A 12,993-nucleotide genomic window follows, 5' to 3' on the forward strand; every position below is an offset into this window, starting at 1 on the left:
AAAAAACACTGATATCAAAATCGGAGATAAGTTTGACAACCAACATGTTTTTGTCTTTTCATGAAAATTTATTGTCTCAAAATAATTCCCTGGTTGGAGATTGTGGAAATACTTGTATGAAACTGTTTATTTAAATGTAGTAAATAACCAGCTGATTGATAAAGTGCCATCACTTCTGCTAACTCGCAGGAAAAATGAAAACAGTATTCCTTTCAAAAATTTCCTTACATAGCAGGGTTGCATGACATTTCAACTGTGTCCTACTAAGCAAGAACATTGCAAGTTTATTGCAGCTTAGAACATAAAACACAATTTTTCCTGTTATTTACATCTCTTGCCTTCACGTGGCCTGTGCTGCAGATGGCGTATTCTGGTAAATGTCAGAAAATGCGATGTTTCTAGCTGCAGTGGTTAAGACTGAACAGTGACATTAAGTAGTCCAGAGGAATAACAAATAAACAATTCTGTTGTCTGGCTGACTTATAAGTAAGCTTATTCCACTGGGATCTGTAGCAGAGGCCATGTATGGTGCTGTAAGGACTTGCTAGTGGCCATCATCATCATCACTACCATCTCTGTCGCCACAGATATCAAAGATGAAAATATGTGTTTCCTTTACAAATAGGAAATCTGTAGACAGGTAAACTTGCAAGAAAGAATGCAAGAATGAAATTTTTTTCTCTAAAGTTTTAACAAACTCACGCATTCACCGTACTCCACCTACCCGTTGCCATCCATACCCTCCCTCGCGCACACATTCACTTATCACTCATTATCTCGTGCGCTTCTTGAGTTTTTTATTGACCATGAGATTGCGGCTGAAAGTGTCAGGTCAGGTGCTGCCGCTCAAATGTATTTGCGTGTGTCTAAAATACACAAAACCTTTGGTGCAATACACAAAAAAAAAAAAGAAAAAAAAGAAAGAAAAACAAGAGGGAGACTACAAACAAAGGATAAAGAAAAATGAAAGAAGGGGTTTTACGGCCAAAGGCGGGGAAAGATTCAAGCTCATTGTTTTCATCGTCTTTCAGCTCCTTAAAAAAAAAAAAATTCAAAAAAAAAAAAATTTCCTGAGTGAGAGCCAAGTGGTTTGTGTAAAAAAAAAAAAAATACTCCAAGTTACAAACATTGAAGAAACTGTGAGCTAACAAGAGATGTGTTATACACACAGTCAGCAGCTGTCTAGCACACAACGAGTCTCTTAGACACACGCTCTTCCCATCTGTGATTCGGGGAATAGAAGATGAAGGAGTACAGAAAATGAAAAGGTAAATTGGAGCGTGTGGTAATGTAAATGTAGTTCGTGTGTGTGTGTGCGCTTAAATCATAGCGTATGTGTGTGAGAGAGACATTAGTATGTGCGTGTGTGGAATTGGCATCACGTGTGTGTGTGCTTGAATTTAAGAAAACATGTGTGTCCGTGTGCGTGCTCGTTTGCAGCCATCCCTCCATTGTCTCGGGTCATTGAGGGCACTGAAGTGCTTAACTCAACCAACAAGGAGCAATGTGCAGAACCTCAAGCTGTTCACTCAAGTGCAGACCCTTACTGTAAGTGGAGGAGCACAGGAGAACAATGAGGATGTGTCCACATATGCACGCTGCCTCAGTCGCTTTAAAAAGCATTTATAAGAACAACCCGACTCACAAAAGTCGGATACCATCACATGGAGGGAGTGTGTTGAGGGGGTGAGGTTGGGGAATAATTAATTGCCGAGAGCATATGCAGGTCGGTTAAAGGTGACAGTTGTGTGACTCACTCAGGACCGGCGCGACCGCCATAAAGACTGGTAGATGGAAAAGAGGGAGATACGGTACTGATAACACTAACAGCAATCATCACAAAAAATGGGAAAATCTAGTTATCTACAGCTTTCACTCTGTCACTACTTTGTCTCTCCTGCCTTCACACCATTTTTGTCTGTATTTGCAATTTTGTTTTGCTAACAGCTAATAAAAGTTGATGTTATGATCGCCAGTCGGAGATACGGGACTGAGAGGGATGGAGACTGATGTTGTGTTTCTTTCTTTCAATCCTAGGCCCTTAACGTCAACAAAAAAATAAATACTTATTAGCACTGACAATCTCTCTCTGCCACACACACACTATCATATACCAAGTGCATATACAAACTTCCACCACTGGCCTGCAAAACACGATCAACAACCACAGCTATGACAAAATGGGCAATAATACTCCGACATAAATGGCATATTAGTTGAAATGTTAACAGCCCTGTTTGGACCATGCCTACACTTGCCATAAAACAGCCGGAGCCATGTCTGAAGATTTTGCCGCTTGAATGCTTAACTCATTTCCTCGAGCTCAGCATCCACCTACACGGTGATCTGGCACCGTGCCAGGCTATTTGCGTTCTTCCCCACCAGCGGATGGCCCAACAGGTGATCTCGGCTCACGGGATAGAAAGAGAGAAGGAGATGGAGAGAGGCTGGTTTGGCAGTCTCGAATGTTTCATCATTACCTACGTCCCTTATTGAGAACGGTATGCCCTGCAGGTAGCTTGGAAAGAGCTCTTCGAAAAAAAAAAGAGGAGATCATAAACGGCACGTGTACAGAACGTTCCATGAAGGAGAGCAGAGTTACGTCACCCATGGGAGAGAATCACAAAAGAAATAATGAAGAGATAAAACAATTTCCTCTCATCGTTTTAAACCAACCTATATTCGATCTCAAAGAAATAAAATTTAATTGATGAAGTAGTTTAATTCTCGGAAACAATTAAAAATATTTATAAAGTTTTTTTTTCTTTAGAGTTTATTTTCCCGTACTATTTTTGAGCGTATTTGCAGTAGTAGCCAAGTTCTTTTTGTTTATGAGCAAAACAGCGCTAAAAGTGCTCCAAAGATGCCATAAAAAAATACCAAATAAACAAACAGACCATCCGGTAAAGTGCACGTTATCAATGACGTCACTGGCACCCAGGACAACGCGTACACCTGGCGCCCTGAACGTTTGGTGGCTTCACAGCAAAGGGAGGTCACTCTGTTCCCCGATGTCGCAGAGCGGAAGCCGGCGCCACTGATTAGATGAAAGCCTGACTCATCGATTTAAACTCTCTCTGGGAAAATTAAAGGCCATGTGTGCAGTCTGGAGCAGACGCCACCCCGAGAAACGTAACTGGAACAGCAGACGATGGACCCCCGATGGAAATTAAGCTTTATGTTGCGTGCATTGGTCTCGAACTTGTGAACCTTGTCTCACTCTTCCACTTTCTCATCATCGTCGTCATTGATGCAGTAAACAATTACCCTGGTAACAGAAAGCAAACTGATGACTGTCCATGATGTGCAAGGCAATGTGCTCCCGAGATATGTTGAGAATGTTGACAATGAGTCCTGGCCACCGTGGAGCGGAACAAACTCAAGATCACAAGAACTTACAGACACCTCTGCAGGAATGTCAACGAAGACAGCAGACGAAGGAAGATCAGGCGGGAGGACACTGAAGAGTGGACAGCATAGTAATTCAACAGACTAGCGGAGAATTAAGAATAATGGCGACCACTGGTGATTACTGGGATGTTAAATTACAGAACGAAAACCCTTTTGTCCGAGAGTATATTCACTACTAACATTATTAAGCCCTAACATGGTCACATTACAAACACTAACACTAGCCCTAACACTAACGCAGTAAAGACCAACTAACAAAGCTGTAAAACTGTGGCGTACACTAGGATTCCGACCACAGTTCATTCCGTTGCTCTCTAGACATTTTCCAAAGAGGCTTCTTCCTGCAGTGGCTGCATTCCTTCTCAGCAAGAACAATTATCGCTGTCCAAGGGCCTTTCAACATTGTAAGTGTTTCAGGCCGATGAACGATGAGAGACCACTTGTTTGTAAATTGCGGGAGCCGAGTGGGTGATATGACAATGATGTGGAGACTAGATATAGCTTGTTCTCGTGACAAAAAGAGAGGAAAACTACAAGTTATTTGAGAAAGATAGTGTTATGCGTGTAAACGTGGGTATACGTTTGTGTGTGTGTGTGTGTGTACGCGCGTGCGTGCGTTTAGAAGTCAGTGACAGAACAGCAGACAGAGACAGAAAGAAAAGCCGATATAAGATCAACTGAAAAGTCTGTCCTCGAATATGAAAAACTTCTGCTCAAACTTTAGGAACGGTCCCACAGCCTTCTGTGAAAGAATATGGTTTAAATAATAACCAAATAAAGATTTGTACCATTGCAGATACTTTTACATCAGAACCAGCTGAGGCTGAACAATTTTCAGAATGTGACTACTAATACCACTAATAATAATGGGTAGTTATAGAAGGCTAAAAAAAGGGGTTCACAAAGGGGTTTATCACCATTCCAGCTAAACAAACTCCATGTCAGGACCAAGAATAAAGTCCCTTCCTACCCACTTTAACACTTTGACCTCAAACGGTGCAGCAAATCGACGTGCGAGGGAGACTGCGGAAGCGGATGGCACCCTGCCGAGACTGAGCACAGGTGATATTTATACACCTACCCACAGTTTAGGAAGTCAGCAACTTGTGGGCCTTATTTTGAACGATTACGTCAGTCGGCAGGTGAGCTGCGATGCTGAAAGGAATAACACCTGACGATACTCACTGCTGAACTTTGTTGACCCCAGCGCTAGATGTAATACCTGTTGCTGGCTGAATGTCAACAAATATTCCAGGATGTCTACTAAGCCATATCGATGGTGTATTATATATTGCGGTGTCGTGATGGTTTTATTTACATTTAGTAAGTTTGCTTTTCTTGTGTAAAGTCACTGCTTCATCTGCTGTAGGTTTCCTAAAGTATATCATGCTTCTCAAAACAAAATCTCATTCACCAAGCAACCACACCACACGCGCACGCACCCACATACACACTCGCTTTCTCTCTTTCTCAATCGATCACTGAAGATAACCACGGTCGTTATTATGTGGGTTTAAAATTAATCTTATTTGGGGCTTGGTTTCAATTTGCTTACAGGTTTAGTGTTTATAGTAAATTTTATCGCCGCACAGTGATTTATAATCTTCAAGCTAATCATCGAAGCTTCTGATGTAATTTCTGTTTCTCTGTCGATCCTTTTTGCTTCTAGTCAAATATTGATTTGAAACACTGCATATTAAAAAAAAATACTAAACACGTAAAATGAGTATTTTACTTACCTTGCCAGAGGCACGGCACAAATACAAGATTTACAGCTGAATTGCAGATGCACGAGGACAAAACAGAAGACGCTGGAGCACAGGTACTGGTTGTCAAGACCCACTATCTCTGAGTTAAGAACAGTTTTCCCGTAACCAGCAGGATAGCAGCACCTGCCACAACGATGATAAGGGGGCAAAAATTCAAGAACGGAATATAGAAGCAATCTTGAATGAATGATTCTCTCTCAGGACTAAAAGTACCGAACACAGAAGAACTGCAGATGCAGCAACCACAGTTTGTCCCTGTCCCTGGCCTCCCTAAAAGAAACCGGAAGGAATCAGCAGTCTCTCTAATAGACTCTCTCAATTGAATGCTTGAACTTGCAGAGAACCTAAGACGAGGCGATAGTGAAGTTCGCCGACGCCAGTGGCAGGGACGGCATCTCGTGACTCGCCGTCAAATAACTCGTATCAAGAGGCTGGCAGGCCAGGCTGCAACTCTGTGGGCCGCTCGTGCAGCTCAAAATAGCCTCTGTTTCGTCAAGAACTTTAACGGTTCGGTGGAAGACGTGTTCATCGGTTTCTAACCGACATCTCTGCCAGATGCCTTTCGCGTGGTACTGCTGACGTACGATTACAGACACAGTCTGTTTTACAGGTTCATCTGCTACTTCCTGTGTAATTTACACTGTCTTCCTGCTCCTCATATGGTATGAAATTCTATGGTAATAGTAACTGGTTGATAAACGGGAAAGGAACAGTCAAAGAAAAAATAGAAGTCAGAAACAATTGAATAACTCTATCCCCTTCACTTCTCAGACGTTAAGTATTAATATTGTTGATCATATTTAAGACAACAGAAGTAAAACAAGACATTTTTTGATATCGTATGCCGCAAAAGCATGTTTTAAAATTAAAAATAATCACATAAGTGAAGCCGGCTGTTACCGTGAAAAGGAGTGTTGCGTACCCAGACTGAGTTCCGCAGTTCTAAAACGCATAAGAATCTTACAAATTAATGTTTTCTGATATATCTCTGTGTGTGTGTGTATCGTTATGGTGATAATACAATAAATTAATAACACTCGTTTTGCGTATTTACAACTTCCTTATTTTTTTTAACATTTTCTACTTGCGAGTTTGTGAAACCAAGAATAAGCATGACGCCCTTTCAGGACTAACAGAACAATCAGTGGAAGAACACTGGTCAACACTCAAGAGCATTTGGAAAACAATTAGTTCTAGGGAAGAGGGAAAGATAACACAAGGAATGGATGACTCTAGAGACCTGGGCGAAGATTGAATCAAGAAAGGGACTGAAACAGAAGCTCAGCCAGCAAGTGAAGGATGGTTTGAAAGCTGAATAGTTGGAAGCCAGCCGCCAAGAGAAGAAGTCTGTCAGAGAGGACAAGAGATGCTTCACCCATAAACTGACAGAGGAAGAAGAGACAGCAGCTAGACAGGGGAAAACGAAGCGACTACATGAAACAACACGAACTCTGTCAGACAGGAACATTAACCCAAACAAGCCAGTGAAAGACAAAGACCATAACAAGCGACACGGGACTGAAAGACCGCTGGATGGAACTGATCCAAAGAGAAATCATCAAAGCTATCAAAAGCATGAAAAGTGGCAAAGCAGCAGGCCCGGATGGTAAACCCCCAGAAGCACTAAAGGCAGACCCAGAAACAACAGCAAAAATGTTACAGCCCCTTCTAACAAAATCTGGGAACAAGAGCTAGTACCAAACAGACTGGAAACTAGGCCACCTGGTCAAGTTACCAAAGAAAGCAGACCTCTCTCATTGCAACAATTTAACAATTGGCGGGGGATCATGCTGCTGTCCATCTCTTTCCCCCCCCTCCTCTTTCTTCCCTCTTGTCTCCTGCATTTTTAAGCTACTCTCAAATTACGATTAAGGTGGTCCAAATTTGCTTATAGGAGCCGTATGTCGAAATTGTTCTGCGTAGCGTTTTAACACTTTTGCAACATGTTCCGTCTTCCTGGCACTGCTGTCCTCTGAGTTCCCACAATCCGCCTTTTCGTTCTTAGGTGCGTGAAAAATATGATCTGTATCTATGAACAAAACAACGAAACAACTGTGTGAAGTCTGTAAAATATATTATAATTAGAAAGTATCATTAGGAAAGAGCATATAGTGTAGCTTGTTTACGGCAGTGTGTACCGCTGACAGTGCTCGTTCCCTCCACCCCGCATCCCCTTCCACCCCAAGCTTGGTCGCACGAGACGGACGACAACCGTGTGTAGCACCCAAACTGTCCATTACAAATAGCAGGCAAAAGTCAGTGCTTGCACCTATTTACCGAAAGGCGGCTGGTCCTGCTTGGAAAAGCAATAAAACTTCGGTTCTGAGCAAGTGAGAAATACCATTCTGCCTCAAGGTGCTATTGTCCCGACGGAAAGCGGCTCGCGTCACTCAAACCACCCCACTAAGTACATCTTTAGTTTTGTCCACCTGAGTGAGAGGTACCATTCTGCCGCAAGGTGTTTTGGCTCCGATGGAAAGTGGCTAACGTCACTCAGCCTCCACCTTCTATGTATACAGTTCTAACCATCCTGAGTATGAGAGAAGTACCATTTTGCCGCAAGGTGCTTTGGACCCGGTTGCATTGCTCGGGCGCAAGGCCTTAGTCGGGACGTAGCAGGGGTATAGTACCCGACTAAATTTACGACCGTTGCACTGCTCCCGACTAGGCGAATTTTAGTCCGCAGCTCGGGCGTAACTTTAGTCCAACCAGGGGGTTGGCGTAGCTGCCGACTAGCAAGTGACTAACTTACGAGCGTCCACAGCAACTCAGTTTTCGTTTATAAATTTTACAGATGAAACGTAGGACGACGATGTGAAACTTGCTTTTGGTAGATGAAAGTTATATACTTTTACAAAATGGACCTTAAACTTGTTAATCGTTATCGTGAACTTTAACAAAATACGGCGAAAGCGAGCCTTCGGAGTCACGTTTTCGATTCTATTCTTCGCCATGCTCGGGATGTTTTCAAACAGTTGCAGGAGATACGATCAACACGCATAAGTTGACAGTTTCTCGAACAATTCACCGTGTGTCTAAGGCTCTTACAAATCGTCTAAATAAATCAACTACCTAGCCAGAGGGATGAAAAAAAAAAAGCAGAAATCATAATTTTACGCAATCGCTGGATTTCCAAGCGTGTTTGGGTGCGTAAATGACACTCACGTAAAGATACAGGGACCGTCTGAGCACGAAAGTGAATTTGTAAATAAAAAAGGTTATCATTCAATAAATGTACAGCTAGTTTGTGATAGTGGCATAAATATAATTAACTGTGTTGTTAAGTATTCTGGAAATAGTCATGACACCAGGATTTTGACCGAGTCAAAGCTGTACCGAGCTTATGAAGTACATCCTCGATTAGTCAGGGGATAAACTCAAGAAAGAATTGAAGATGCAACGGTGTGCTGAAAACACGCCTTCCTTGCCTTTTAAAGAAACATCAAGGTATGTCATACTAAATTATATTGGAGTCATAAGTTTTGGAAACAATATTTTTACATTATATTTTGAATATTATGTCCACATGAAGGAAGAGAAAATTATAATAATAACTGCTTATGTTTTTTTTTCAAGTTAGTGTCTTACATGTTAATAAATTAATATATTATATTTTGCACAAATAACAAAGAGCGGAAAGTAATGGACATGTTTGAATGTGTTCACATGTGTCTCTTCATTAAAACTTTTGCATGTATAACACATGCACACCTTTCAAGCCATGTTTCCCCTAAAGAAATAAATTAACATATATTTATGCACTTACATCTAAGCTTTTTCTCATGTATACTGTTCAGTTTTGTTATTAATTTGGTTACTATCATTTTCTAGGTTTAGCAGTTGTTGTGTGCCCATGTCATTTGTATAAAGATGCAGAATATATGATTCCTTTTTGCCTATTTGCAGGTACAGTCCAAAGAGAGCTAGTTATCATCATGGCATGCATAGTATTGCACAAGTATAGTATGCATTCTGTATGATGAGCATGATAATAATCATGATGTTGAACTTTATGGAGGTCAACCAGCCTTAAGTGCAAGAACAAACCAAGAATCCCTTATTCACAGATCCTTCTCCTAGAGCTTTAATATTTGATGGTAAAGTACAATTTATTTGTATGCAGAATTTCAAAATTAAAATTAAGACATGTCTTTTTCATCAGATTAAGCAAAACTTGTGATCAGCATAAGTCCTCCTAGAGGTTTAAGATGAAGGCTGGATGAATAACAGCCTCAAACATGCACAGTGTTTGTCATATATGTAGACCAGCCAGTCTTGTCAGTAATTTTAGAAGCTTTTGTATAAAGATGTCCTGGTGAAAGTTCATAAAGAGTTTCAAATATGCGACACAGGACTAGTTTTGAATAACGATTACCCTGTATTTGGTTAATGGTATAGGAAGGTGTGATTACTGTGGGGAGGGATGTGTGGAGGTCAAATGTCCCATCACCATGAAAGGTAGAAATAAAAGTGCTGATGATTTTGGATGGTGAACATCCCCAAACAGTGGGAGCTTTAAACTAAGCACAACACCTAGTTATTTTACCCAGGTACAGCTTCAAATGTTCCTAACTGGAACTTATGATTTTCTTGTATGGTCACCACCCTCGCTCATTATTACTAATACAGTGTATGTTTCCCTGATTCTGGAATGTTGCAGCACAGAGGGACTCTCATTTCCATAAGTGTTGCAGCAGGGACCAGATGATGGAAGTCGTATGATTCTTTGTGACACTCTCCCTATCAGGGCTTACAATGAAGAGGGTACCAACTGGGAAAAAGATGTGCTTCTAGAAAGTGGTTTAAATTTGTATGAAGCCAGATAATTCAAGCAATTTTCTCTTTTTATAATATTTTTTTACAGTAAAAGAGCTTCTTTCAATGAAAATAGTTTTGTCTTAGTTTTAAATATCCGTGTGGCTCAATAAGCACACATTGTAGGTTTTCGAGCCTACATGTAAATACTGTAGTTCTTAGCGTTTACAGGTGTATATTACAGATTTTAGTGTGCACATGTTTTTTTTCCCTCTGTTGGACCACCCCTTTGCCATGGTCAAGTGGCATGCTTGTCTCAATGACCCCCAGAAATATGCCGACAGGAGCACTAGCTCCTGGCATGGTCACCCATTTTGGAGAGATCAAAAGTGGTTCACTGGTCCTCTAGGTTAAAGGGGATGGGCAATGGACTAACAATTCATTCATATAAAAGCATATGGTTACTGAAACTGGCGACATCCCAACAAACTGTGGGACAAGTCTGAGATGGCAATTACAAGATTGCGTACTGAAAAATATTTCATTTATAATACACACTATGCAAAAAACAGATATACATGAACTACAATTATGTTTGTACCTGGATTCACCTTTTCAACTGAACAATTTTCATTATCACCTGAATAAAGTAGAGAGGGAGCACTTGAACTGTTATTGAATAGTCCTGAGCTCATTTCAATAGGGGGAGAGAGCAGTAACATTACATTCCTCGCTTGCTGCCGACTAGAATGAAAACCAATACATAGTGTACGGCAGAATTTACTTTTAATGATTGCAAAAAAAAAAAAAAAAAGATTTTATATATATCCCGTTTGTCAACTCCTTTTTCAAGACAAGGATTTAGGATTCTTGCACTTTCTTTTTTTATTCCCTCAAAAAATATGTGCATTTTAACATGTTAGAATGTTGGTACCATGCAGCATAACAGACACACAGGTTGCACTCAATTCATCAACCAATACATGAATGCTGACTAATAGTGACATGATCTAATACACATTCAGCTATGAGGACATAAGACTGAAAAGTTTAATGAATCAACACAAAAAAGAACTACAGCTAGTAAGTTCCAACTAATTACAATAATATATAAAGTAAAATAAAAATTACATTAATATTTAAGAACTATTAACATTGTTTAAAAAACTGCCATGATTCATGATACTGGCTATAAATAGAGAAGAATGATCAATTAACAGAGCGTTTAAATATTTTTTGGTAACTGATGTGTTCAATGCCATTGAAACTTGGATTAATAATGATAAATGCAAAATTTGTAAAGCACATACCCTCCTAAGGAGCTTGCTCTTAGCTCTTAAGAACAAGAACCAAACTTGGACAACATGCGAGGAACAGGAAAACAAATAACATGTGAACTATAAAAGAATACACAACAGTACTAACAAAGAATAAATTCAAATACAGAAAACAAAGAGGAACTAAATAACAAGAGCTGAGAGTAACATGTTATTGAAACATATCATGATTATGCAACCCAAACATAATTTAGGATTGCATCAATCTACTCTACAATCTGAGGTTGTGGACTTCATTTTGTACAGGGCCGCTTTACATTGTGGACATTGTTTATCACTCGCGGAGCATTTCTTCATTGCCTGAAAATAACAAATTGCAATCTGTGTCAGCCAGAGCGATACTTCATTTTCCAAATTGATTCCACCTATCCAAAAAAACTATTTTTATGCATTACTTTTGTGGTTGTTTACATGCAACAAACTTAAAACAGTTTATTTACCTCATGCATTGATCGTTCTGCCGACGACTGGCACACACCGTCGTCACCACATCTTTCCGCTGCTTCTTTTAGTTGCAGTCCGTTCGAAATTTTGACAAGAGCAAAGTCTGATTTGCAGCGACTGTCACTATTAATCCATAGACGTTTTATTTTTCAATTTGTCTTTCACTTTAGCATCTGACATTTTCGAGATTAGAGTGATCTCCCGCGTGAAAATTTCGTTTCGCGGTGGAAGCCCGTGAAGGTTTTTGTAAACCCTTAGTCCGTAGTTACTAGTTCGGACGTGGCTAGTCGCGAGCCTAGTCCAGAGCAGTGCAACCGGCGTAAGTGAGGAGACTAGCTAGTCGGGTATAAGGGGGTTTAGTCGGGACTAGCAGGGGACTAGCTACGCCCGAGCAATGCAACCGGGTCTGGTCCCGCTGGAAAGCGGCTCACGTCACTCAACCCCCACTTTCCGCACCCCAGGGAGTTGGCCAGTTGGGTGCTAGGTTTTAGTAGACTAGGTAGGTTAGAACAGATTAAGTAGTTGTATGTGTAAATTATGTAAATAAATATATGTCTTTGAACTTATTTACCTGTGTCAGCATGTCAGTCCGAGCAACTGCTAGCGTGTCGTGCGTCCTTTTCCCTGGAACACCAAAGAGGAACGGAATGACTTGACTGGCCGTGGTGACTAGGGGCCTGCGGTGTTGGCCTTTTAGCGAGGGTCAGTCCGGCTACAATAGTAATAAAACTGTTTTCTAATGCACATTTTTTTTTCTTGTGGATGTGTAGTGAAAATACGTACATTACTATATAGCAAAAATATATGCTACAAATATGACTCGTCCTGATAAAGGAGTTGATGGCATTTACGTGTCAATACACATGCTACGCAGGCAAATAAACTATCATGCCTAAATAAATGTTTACCATTCAGAGAGACGCCGCGCTCAATGTTTTAGACTACGTAATATCACAAATTATATTTAAACGAAGCCGGGTTCGAGTTCGTGCACATCAAAATTTAGTTGTACAGTACTACTATATTTGTTGCTGAATTGAATTTCTAACGTAGCACTTCGTGTCGAGAAAACAGTAGTTTCGTCTTGCTGGCATGCAATCCCAGAATAACTAATATTTCAGTGTAATCGTCTCACAGCGATGATCAAATAACTGAAGACCGCGCAAAGACACCATATACAGAATATATATAAAGAAAAACTCACAGCTGAGATCAAACGAAAACCGCGCGAAGACACCGTATACAGTATATACAAAAATAAAAACGCAGTTGTCTCA

At 40.5% G+C, this 12,993-nt stretch overlaps 1 protein-coding gene and 1 long non-coding RNA gene across 2 annotated transcripts in view; one reads left to right on the plus strand and one right to left on the minus strand.

The window, feature by feature from the left end:
• Positions 1 to 12,949, minus strand: part of LOC112553918 (5-hydroxytryptamine receptor 4-like) — a 28,217-nt gene extending 15,268 nt beyond the window's left edge. Inside the window, exons 1-2 of the mRNA XM_025221409.1 lie at positions 12,921 to 12,949; positions 12,288 to 12,340 (exon numbers count right to left, since the gene is read on the minus strand). Coding sequence (XP_025077194.1) covers positions 12,288 to 12,299 — 12 coding nt within the window. The 5' untranslated portion in view covers positions 12,300 to 12,340; positions 12,921 to 12,949. The remainder of the gene's footprint in view (positions 1 to 12,287; positions 12,341 to 12,920) is intronic.
• On the plus strand, positions 9,130 to 10,734 carry LOC112553922. Its single transcript, XR_003097174.1, has 2 exons — positions 9,130 to 9,277; positions 9,841 to 10,734. It is a non-coding gene; the product is annotated as an uncharacterized LOC112553922 (long non-coding RNA).
• Positions 12,950 to 12,993: the final 44 nt, after the last annotated feature.

This window comes from Pomacea canaliculata, linkage group LG13, assembly GCF_003073045.1.
Source record: "Pomacea canaliculata isolate SZHN2017 linkage group LG13, ASM307304v1, whole genome shotgun sequence".
Taxonomy (NCBI): domain Eukaryota; kingdom Metazoa; phylum Mollusca; class Gastropoda; order Architaenioglossa; family Ampullariidae; genus Pomacea; species Pomacea canaliculata.